The 11203-nt window shown below is 31.8% G+C and overlaps 1 protein-coding gene across 5 annotated transcripts; it reads left to right on the forward strand.

The window, feature by feature from the left end:
* Window positions 1-39: 39 nt before the first annotated feature.
* LOC130901913 (microtubule-associated protein RP/EB family member 1) lies at window positions 40-10520 on the forward strand. Of its 5 annotated transcripts, none has more exons than XM_057813601.1 (6): window positions 40-172; window positions 2589-2857; window positions 4223-4448; window positions 7620-7738; window positions 8573-8707; window positions 9897-10520. In XM_057813601.1, exons 2-6 carry the CDS (start codon window positions 2591-2593, stop codon window positions 9951-9953), a joined length of 804 nt encoding a protein of 267 aa, XP_057669584.1. In that variant the 5' UTR covers window positions 40-172; window positions 2589-2590; the 3' UTR covers window positions 9954-10520. The 5 variants fall into 5 exon arrangements, with proteins under 5 accessions (XP_057669584.1, XP_057669581.1, XP_057669583.1 ...); XM_057813598.1 differs by lacking the exon at window positions 4223-4448 and adding an exon at window positions 5267-5537; XM_057813600.1 differs by lacking the exon at window positions 40-172 and adding an exon at window positions 201-363.
* Window positions 10521-11203: the final 683 nt, after the last annotated feature.

The raw sequence follows: 11203 nt of genomic DNA on the forward strand, positions 1-11203 counted from the left end.
ATATTAAGGTGGCTTTGGATGAGTGAACGATTTGGTGACTTTTTTGTCTGTATGATGCTTTCTTGTTAAATTGGTAGAGCAAAATTGAATGGCCGTGAGGCCAGAGAAATTTATCAGAGTTTTAATTTGTTAGTAAAATATCGAATTTAGGCATTTGGAATTCATTTATCAGGTAACTAAACGAACTTTTTATTGAAATAAATATTTTATAGCAAGCGGTATTATCGTTTAACTTTTAGTATTCATTGAAACGGCAACAAATATCAGTGACATTTTCGGCAAATAGTGACACCTCGAATTTTATAAAAGAATTCGGTCAGGTAGTTTCGTTTCCTTAAATGAACTTTATTTCACAATAAAATCGTGAGTGATTTGTTATACATTATAATTTATATTTCACCGGTTATATACCGAATAACAAAAAAATATGATTTATTTATAGAAACAACGCGTTGGTTTATCGTATGTACATTTTTTGATAACGGGACATCTTTGGAAAAACCGGTATTGTATGAATCTATTCTTTCGATCAAAAACATTTAATTCCAACTAATAAATCAACATTTTGTTTCTTCTAAGAGTTGAAATATACAGTTAGATTAAAAAAATTTGAAAATACCACACCCAGACCTAGTTTACGTGAGTGCCATATTTTGAATTTTTGAGTAAATAACATAATTTGTAGACATACATTCATTTTATCGTTTTTAATATTCGTCGTATTAAAATTTGATTTCATAGAATAATAAGGTTTAGGTTAGGAGAATGTTTCTGTTTAAATAATATAGAGAATATTTAACATCATATAAATAAATATTAGTAATAATCAATTATAATTTAGTATCAATAAAAATTGAATTACCAATAGTAGATAACTGATATATATTTTCTGATTTATCGAGATAAATATGTATTTTACAATAACTGACTCATTTAATTAAGTTTAATTAAGCTTAAAAAAATTGTTTATTTGACAGATTTACATCCATTTTTTGAGAAGTTCAGTGAAGGGTAGATATAAGTATAAATTTGTGAAGGTATGAATATCAGTTTTATTGTGAATACAAGTTTTTATTGGAGTATTAAAACCATACCATTGCTTACTGAATGGCAGATGTCAATTTTTGAACTCATTCCCTTTAATGGTCTTTTGAAATTTTTCAAAGTGAACAATATCTGAATTTATGTATTGATTAAGCATATTTTTCACTTAAAACAATTTCGTTGAGGTAAAGGCTTTGTGGTGATTCGTCTTTTGGAAAATCGACTATATTGACTAGTAGGTAGAGTTTAAATGTGGCCATACAAGGACACAGTATGCCCAACTACCAAAACGTCATGTTAATTAACAAAAAATTTCATAGAATCCTAATAGAATGACGGATAGTAGAGATAATAAAGATATGTAGACAAAAACCATAACAAAATTATGAATGACATCTTTGTTTGGGTGTTGATATATAAATGCCAATCATCTAAGTGGATTGAACTGAACTGAATTGAATTTGGCATAATGCTCATCTAAGTTGGAACCTTCTGGAGCTGTAGCTGATATTCATACTGAACACTTATTCAGACGATAACTTGGTTATAGAAACGCGGGTAAGACAGTGTAATAGTGACTATTGGTATAGTGATGTTCAGCTATGTGGACTTGGGATAAAAAATTGCAATATACTATTATTGGACTGAAATCATAACGGTATAACTCCATATCTAGAAGAAAAAAATTCATTCATTCAAGGAAATGAAAATCAATCAAATGAGGAATTTTTGCTGATAGACAAGTTTATTTTGAGGTCATATAAAACAATAAGCTGATGATTCAGATCTTTGTTTTTAACTGTTTGGGTAAAGAAAAAAGAATGTTGTATGTGTTGATATATAAATGGCAGTCATCTCAGTGGAGGTTGTCTCTTTTTTTGTGATATACCTGGCTGGCTTATTGTTCATCGACTAGTTGGAAAAAGGGCAAACAATTACACTTTAAATTATTGGTCTCAAATCATTAAGAAAAAAATCCATATGCAGAAGAGAAAAAATCAACGTACAGTGCCTTAAGTTGATGAAAACCGTTGTTGAAATCCATTTAAATTTTACTTTGAGTTGCTTGTGCACCCAACGTATTCTTCAGATTTGGCCCATAGCGAGTATGGGATGTTTTCAGATATTAAAAAGGCTTCAAGGAAAGAAATATCAATCAAATGAGAAATTTTTTGCTGATAGTCTAGTTTATTTTGTGTCTAAATAAACATGCTTCATAAATGGTGATTAAAGATTGGAAAAGCAATGTTGTATTAGTCAGTGTTCTCAACTCTCAATAATTAATCACCTTAAAGCCCCAATCAAAAACCTCTAAAAGAGGGTAATTGAGAGGAGGGGCGAGGTTGTATTTGTTTGGGGATTTGGGGTTGTTGTTTTTGGGTGGTGTGTAATTTGGAATTTTGGTTGAATACGGTGTATTTGAGATTTTTAGCTGTTATTTGGGATCATACATTAAAATGCAATTTTCCGATAAAATAGATTTTTTGAGGAGATTGGAATTGTATTTATAATAATGTTTGATGAGAAAGTGATATCTTTTACAGAAATGGCGGTGAACGTATATTCAACTAATGTAACGTCAGATAATCTGTCCCGACATGATATGCTAGCATGGGTGAACGAATGTCTACAGAGCAGTTTTGGAAAAATAGAGGAATTATGCACAGGTGCCGCTTATTGTCAATTTATGGATATGCTTTTCCCCGGATCTGTATTACTGAAAAGGGTGAAATTTCGAACCAATTTGGAACATGAGTATATACAAAATTTCAAAATACTTCAGGCCAGTTTCAAGAAAATGTCCGTTGATAAGGTAAAAATAAAATTTTAGTCTCTTTTGTCTCTTTTAAAACCAATCGAGTTAATTTTATATAGGATTATACATTTTAAATTGTCTCTATTGTCTGTATAAAATTAGAGTGAAATTTAAGTATGGAATGCTTTAATTAGCTCCCTAAAGGCTTTGTGAGAGATGGGTAATTTTAAGATAGTACTTACGAGGGTTGTATGAAAAAGTTCATACCTCAACAACTTGAGGATGTCAGCAGTTATCAATATAATTTGTGCATCTATTGAGAGATTCTAACTAAAACTTTAGCCATTTTGGATGCTTAGTTTCTGCTTGACAATTGTATAAGTGAGTTATCAAGATTTTTATGAAAATTGAAAAAAATTGAGGATCGATCTGTCTTTAATATTTGTTTTTTTTAAAAAACGTCTATGTAAATGTAAAACACTAAATTTTGGATCCATAAACTGCGACAATGGTACTGAAGGACAGCTGGATGGAGGCTAGAGAGATAGAAGAGGCTATTGGCATATTAAAAGAAAGCATTTGCCATATACTGACTGAAGAATTGTGCTTTAGATCAAAGGGGCATTCAAATGAACATTTCCAAAGCGTAAATGACACGGTTCGAGCAAAATCAGTTCCACAATTATATTCTTGAAGCGAAAAGTCAAGATGGTGGATTGAAAAGGGAGAACCTGTTCTAAATACAGTTTCATCTGCTTGTAAAGCGATTGTTTTTTGGGATAATAATTGGATTATGTTTTATCTCATAATGGTAAAACAACAGAAGTGTATTACATATTATTGCTTGATGACCTAAAGAAAGAGATTACAAAAAAGAAAAAATTGCTGTCTCATCAGACTAACGCACAGTATTCACTAGAACTGGGCCTTTTTCGGAATATTTTCAGACAACCCTCGTACATATTCGAATATTTAAGTTTTTATATTTACAGATAAATGTAAGATTTGACAAAATTGTAAATACTGTCATAATAATCTAAAACTCTCAAAATTTATTATAAAAATATTGCGAGTAGTTTTCCAGACAAATGAGGCGTCCCAGTAAGAATATTGACTAAATTTCCAAACTGTTTTTATTTCATAGATCACTATGGAATTCTATGGAAGAACATGACAGATTTCAGAATTTGATTTGTTGATCTGTTAAATTTGACTGATCGTAATTGGTGGTTTTGTCATTTTTCATTGTCATGTTCTCTTATTTATTTTTTACTCACCTCTATAATGAACCGTTCTTCTGTTTGGGGTCAACAACACTTTATTCTCTATTTCCGAGATTAGTTTTAACTAATACTAGCTATTTTGATATTTTATCAATATATAAGAAAAATTAAACGTATTTGCGTTTGCGATACCTTCCAGATAATTCCAGTAGATAAATTGATAAAAGGCAGATTTCAAGACAATTTCGAATTTCTGCAATGGTTCAAGAAATTCTTCGACGCAAATTATGACGGTCGTCAATACGAAGCTTTAGAAGCGAGAGGTGGTATTGGTATTGGTTCTGGAGCGAATAGTAACGGCCATAGTACTCCTCACGTACATCAAGTAGCCCCAGCCCCAAAACCCCATATACCGAGCAAACAGGGTAACCATAGAATAATACTAGGAAATACAATGGTTTTACTAGATTAGTTCAAATGTACAACATCTAGTAAAATTGCTGTTTTTCAAAGTGTTATTGTGTGGAACAATACAGTGACTTTCGAAAACGTTTCTAATATATTTTTAAGAACCGATTACATTTTTTATTTATAACAAATTAAAGTTTTCATTGAATATATTTAAAATTTGTTCTTAAAAATGTATTTGGTGAAACTTATGCTATTTGTAGGCAATCTGTAATAACATATTCGCTTCTTCATTTCCAATTTACTGTTACCCCGTCACTGTAGGGTTGGTTTTTGGGCAAATTACCAATTTGTACGATTTTTTTTACGAATTAATATTATATTTGAATTTGTACAAATTGGAGAAGTTTTTTTGGAAACGTATTGTCTTGCGATTGACATCATTTCCTAATTTAATATTCTCATTAGTACATGAACGTTTATTGGTTACATTTTTCAAAACTAAGATCTTTGGAATGCTACTTCACCACCATAAAATATGAGAAGAAACCCATTCCAAGAGATTTAATAACATATTTTCAAATCTTATTGAAATAAAGTTATTGGTTTATATGAGATTGTCCAAAGATCTTCGTTTTTTTCTATACATGTTTACATGCATCTTAAAATAGTGCATCGAAGCTTCTTATTCTCTTGTTTTTTTTATTTTCTTTTTCCGCTGCACCTGCCATGACTTGTCCACACCTCAATCAACACAATTTCCACAAAACATTAAAACGTTCGAATAATATACAAAAAAAAACGATTTTGGTATATATGGGACTTGCTGGTGTAGATCGTCCCCATAGACAGGCTGGTGAAAGGTAGATTCCAAGATAATTTCGAGTTCCTGCAGTGGTTCAAGAAATTCTTCGACGCCAATTACAAAGGGACGGATTACGATGCGTTGGGAGCACGAGGGGGTGAACAACTCGGCCAAGGAGGAGCCAACGCTCCTAAAGGGCATTCTCTGATGTTACGTCGACCGAACGCGTCGCCTTCATCGCATGTTATCCCACCGCAACAGACGTCACCGACAAACAAGCAGAAGCCTGCCATTAGGGCCAGTAGGTTTTGGGGCCCCTTTTTAATTAGGGAGGGGCTTTTGATTTTCCCAACTAACAATGATGTATCGGAGGAATGTTTTCGATACTTCTTGTACGTTGGGAAAATTGGTTTCTGATTCAAGTTCTTTAGAAATTTTTTTTAGAATAATAATTATATTTGATAGAAATCAGAAACCAATGCAGCAAATTAATTGTGACTAACACCTGCCTTAAATGCTTCAATTATTTTTTTACCAAATTGAATTCTAGTCTGTGTATTATATATATTTGGAAAACTAATTTTTTTTATTATTCACTTCGAAATGTCCATTTATATGTTGCAATTTCATAAATTAAGAATTAGATTTTTTCTTTAATGTGTGTTACTTATGTTGATGATGATTTTCAAACAACTTTTCAAAGATAAACTTGAAATCTAATTATCTACATCACCTGAAGTTGCTTCAAGTGAGTTAGATCCTCCGCCAAATAGAATCTCAATTTCTCAGTCATTTTTCAAATCCAGAAGTAAGTTTTGAAAGAGATTTTTTCTGATGAAACCGTACCAAAGAAATTTATTTTCTAACTTGAAATGGCTACAAGATAACTCAAATAGTTTGTTGTATATTTTGAGTATCGAGCAGTTGATGTATTCATTATCTTTCTTTATTCCATAACTAGATTCTATAATTTTACTATTAAGATGTTTGGGTACACCGTGTTAAAAAGAAACAGTTCATAGTTGAGTTATTTGGAAGTCAGATACTAATGCCTTTTGATGGTTTTGTCATTTCTACTTAAAACTACCAAAAATACCTTTACTAAAATCTCTTAACATGGTAGACCCTCACTTCTGACATAGTCTGCAGTTTCTTCCTCCATGCACCAAAGATGGTGATGTTTAAATGGAGTAGTTGTTTGGTAACAGAGGCAGAAGACTCATTAATGTGTGCCAAGAATTACATTTGGATCCATTGGTGGATTTACTTATCCCAATCTGGCAAATGAATCAGTCTCGTTGCTCTGAGACGAGGCACCTAAACGAGCCGGACCTTGTGGATCATCTACGATTCTAGCACAAACTTAGAGTACATAATTTTGGATGTTATGGGTCTTATAACAGCTCTGATGTCTAAGCAGATTGAGCATGTCATGGGTGTCATCAGCAAGTCTGTTTAGGCCAAGTAATTCACCATCTGTGTATCAGGAGGCTTCAATATTTATTATTGCGGACTTAGAATCATCTGTCCGCAGTGATGTGTGCCTTCAAACTCTTATTTGCTCAGTTGTTCCAGTCTGTTGAGGATCTTCAGCCTGTATGCTGCCCTTGTAGCTTAGAATTGTCTCAATAGGTCCAAAGGTTGTTCTAGTAGGACTTCAGTTGGGGCTGTATGTAAAAATTATGGGATACTAAGAAACATTAGGCATTGAGTTTTTTCCGGATGTAATGTTCTTTTTACTTTTCTGTATAGGGGCACTACATGAAAAGGCTCAATAGGGTATAAAGAAGAAACTTCCAGTAACTTTGTATCTTTATCAATTAGAGAAATTAGGTTATCCAGGTGTTTATGGTGTTGGTGGGTACCCACTATAAAGTGTCTAGTTTGTATAGGTTTAATCTATTTTTATATTTTCATTCCAGTTTACAAATATATATATATATATATATATATATATATATATATATATATATATATATATATATACACAATAAATTTGAAATTTGTTTTTAATTCTATTATTAGAGAAATAAAAATTGAACCACAGTCAAGAACTAATGCTTCATATTAACTTTTCCTCATTTTCATTGCTTATCTATTTCAATTTGAGCCATTTTTCTGAGTTTTCCTTTTCTTGTTGAAACAATAACACTTTGAATGCTCAAAATAGTAAATTTTGATACGGAAATTAAATTTTCAATAACAGCACGTTTTCAATGCTTGATTATATCGATTCAATCGCACTTATTTTAATGTAATTGATAAAAATTTTGCTCGGACATTTAAATATTAGAAAATTTTGATTGGATATTCATAATTTAAGTGTCTGCGCAAGTTTTTTTTATGTATTATTATAGTATTTTTTTTGTACCGGAAATTATAGTGCCCAAAGTGAATGCAGTAAGACCAACAACGAATACACAGAAACCGATGATAAATAGATCCCAAGCAGGTGATGCTGGAAAGTTAGATGAGTTAACGAGTCAAATTGCTGAATTTAAGGTAAAAATTTTCAATTTATTAAAATTTTATTGTTTTCCCTATACAAATTATTATACAGAGCGTCCCTCGTAAGAACCAACAGGCCAGAGGCGTATAAGGGGGTGACGATTGGGAGCAATTTACCTCTATACCAAGCTGCATCACTGAGGAGTCATAGGACCTCAAAACTGGGCCCAAAATTCAATTTCGAAAAAAAAAATAATTTCTTTGTAATTTTTCTACTTGAAAATACCAAATTGGGTTATTTGACTTTTCCTTGAAAATGAAAGTTTATAAAAAATTACAAGGGAAAAAAATTAAAATTGAATTTTTCTAATCAAGTATCAGATAAAAAACTTTTTAAGGTTAGGTCACCCCTAATTAATTCCCCAGAATGGTTAGATCGCCTTCTACTTACCTTTAATTAATGCCCTTAATAATCTTATGCATTGAATAAAATGGGCTTTTGAGACTTTCATATGTTCATACACGACTCGAAGGACCAAATAGTCAAATTATGAGCGTTGGTTTACAGATAATTAATGAAAATATTACTATGTATTCAAATAAATTTGCCATTTGGTTCAATCAATATCCAAAAGGACCAAATAGTCTTATGGGCGTTGGTTCATTGATGTGGTCAGTAATAAATTATGGAAAGCTCGTGTTATTTCTAGATAGTTTGTTATCTTTAGAAAACCATTTAAGAATAAATTATTTCCTTTGTTATACGGCTCGAAGGACCAAATAGTCTTGATGTAGATGTTGGTTTATTGGTGTGCTCAGTATTACAACTTATTAAAAGCTAGGTTATTTCTAGTTTATTTATATGTATATTTTTGATATTTATTTCAGCTGACTGTCGATGGACTAGAAAAAGAGAGAGACTTTTATTTCGGAAAACTTAGAGACATCGAGGTGATGTGTCAAGAATGCGAAGATGGGAATCCGATTATCCAAAAAATATTGGACGTTTTATACGCAACAGAGGTGAGTGATTTAAATGAAATGATTCGATTTAGACGTATATGAATAAATAAAATGTTGTAACGAATTATAAACAACAAACCAAGCGGAAACAATTTGTTTTATATTTTTTCTTGAATTTCAACATTCCGTTATCACATTGTAGAGATAAGAACCAATATAATACTTGCTAATGAGGTAACAGACGAGATTAGAAGTAATTTTTGGTATTGTTTGTAAAAGTCACTTTCGGGATTTTGTGAAACGTTTCCTTTGACATATACGTGGACAAAAAATTTAAAAAAAAAGTTACAAAATTATGAATTAATGTGTAATTGTTATTATTAATAGCTTTTTATATAAAAATTCAAAATTAATCTCTTAATTGGAATTCATTCGATATTTTCAAATCTTTTTTTCTTTTACGAATATGAAAAAATGTCTTTGAAAATATTATTTTACCATTTTCTCTTTGTCTGTTCAATTATTACCAAATTTCCTCCAAATTTTTACTAGATTGCCAAAGGTGTTTTTCTTCCTTCTGTCAATTTTTAAATGTTCATATATTTTAGATTTTTAAGCTACGGATCTATGGTGTTGATTGCTTTGTTTTCATATCCATCTAAGGGTTTCAACATCCACCTGGAAAAAGCTGAGATTGGTAGAAAGTCTTTTGATATTATTAGAAAGTTGGATTTTTCTCTCAAGGGCCCTTCATTCCCTTGAATCTGTATTTCTTCTTTTTCTGAATATGCTTTTGATCATCCTGATCCACTTCGTGTACCTTGTGGTTTTGGTTAGATATACCATGTCATGGTATGATTTCTGTTTTACCATTTCCTTCACCCAGCAATACTAAGAAAGTCTTCTGATATTATTAGAACGGTGGATTTTTATCTTAAGGGACTTTCATTTCCTTGAATCTGTAATTCTTCTTTTTTTCAAATCCGCTTTCGATCCTCCTGATCCCAATAAAGAGGTAACATCATATTTGGATGAATATCTTTTATATAACTGTCTGAATAGTTTTTCAACGTTGAATTTATAATTACAAGTATTTCTGGAAATTTCTTTTTGGAATGGTTTTCTTATGTACCAAGGCCTTTGGTCATACGTCAAGAATGGATTATATTACTGCTATATTCTCGGTATCAAATTTAATTTCCGAAAAAAATCAAAATGTTCTGGTTTTAATATATAATTTGTATTACAGGAAGGATTCGCTCCTCCCGATGAGGTAGAAGGTGTGGGTGACGAAGACGAATACTAAAAAATCGACTTGTAATCACCTTGCGGAATCAAAATCGCCTTAAGTTATTGAACATAATAATAGAAAAAAAAACGAAAAAAAAAAATCATTTTTGTATCTACAGCAACATGGATTTTTTAAAATAATAATTCAGTTAAGTTTATTTGATAAAATAGTTTTATAAGTGTTGCTTACATTCGTGTGTCAAGATGGTATTTCAAAAGCACGTCATTCGTTTTTATACCCCTTACAAACAGAAACTAATTTTTATTTAAAATCGAATATGACTGCCACGTTGATTGTTCTCTTATTTGTCTCTTTCGGTCGGGTTAAATCGGCTTCGAATTATCTTGATATACAACATTGTTTTTAAAATGTTTATAAGCTTTTTAACGGACACGTCAATCAATCAAAAATTTTTTGTACGTTAACATTAATGTGTGTGTGTGTGTATTCGGAAGTCGATATGCGATCGATGCGGCAGTCAACGTGTCGCAATCGCCGACACCTCCATACATTATATTTGTGATCCTGTTTTTTTTTGTAATGCTAATCGTTTCTATTGATAATACATCTGTCAATATTAAATATCTTGTTTTTTTTTATTATTCATGTTTGTCCTTCAAATTCCAATAACAATGAACCCTCTAAAGATTTACGTGTTGCTACCGCGTTTCTCGACGGTCTCCTCGTCAAAGATAGATGGAGACACCTAGCATGAGACAAGCGAAGGCACATATAGATAGACCTTGTGCGTCTCTTGCCTTAATGATCAAATTAAATCGACGCGAAATCCGAATAATGACTAGACACGGTCATGTAAGACGCCATCTCTACACCATAGGTATCATGGAAGATCCGGATTACCACTGGTGCTTGCTTTACAGAGAATCTCATGCAAGTCTCTGTAAACAAATTCCTTACCTCAAATTTTATCTTATAGTTTGTACCTAGTTTAACAATGAAAGGAACAAAAAGCAAAGTTACGAAAGTCAGCTGATCATGTGCGCATGCCATTGATCAAGAAATATTGCGTCTTGCATTACCTACCACCACTGCCTTCTGATATGTCAATGATTGTGTGCCCAGAGATAAAAGCCACGCCTACTTTAATGATGGTCGATATCAATTATTGACTTGGTAGCGTTGTCAGTTCTCAATCAATTTAGAAGGTGAGGTATAACGAAAAATCCGATGTTTAGGTAGTATCATAACAAATCGTTAGTCGACATAACAAAATAATAATCAAGTTAACAAATACATAGCAACCA

This window comes from Diorhabda carinulata, chromosome X, assembly GCF_026250575.1.
Source record: "Diorhabda carinulata isolate Delta chromosome X, icDioCari1.1, whole genome shotgun sequence".
Taxonomy (NCBI): Eukaryota; Metazoa; Arthropoda; class Insecta; order Coleoptera; family Chrysomelidae; genus Diorhabda; species Diorhabda carinulata.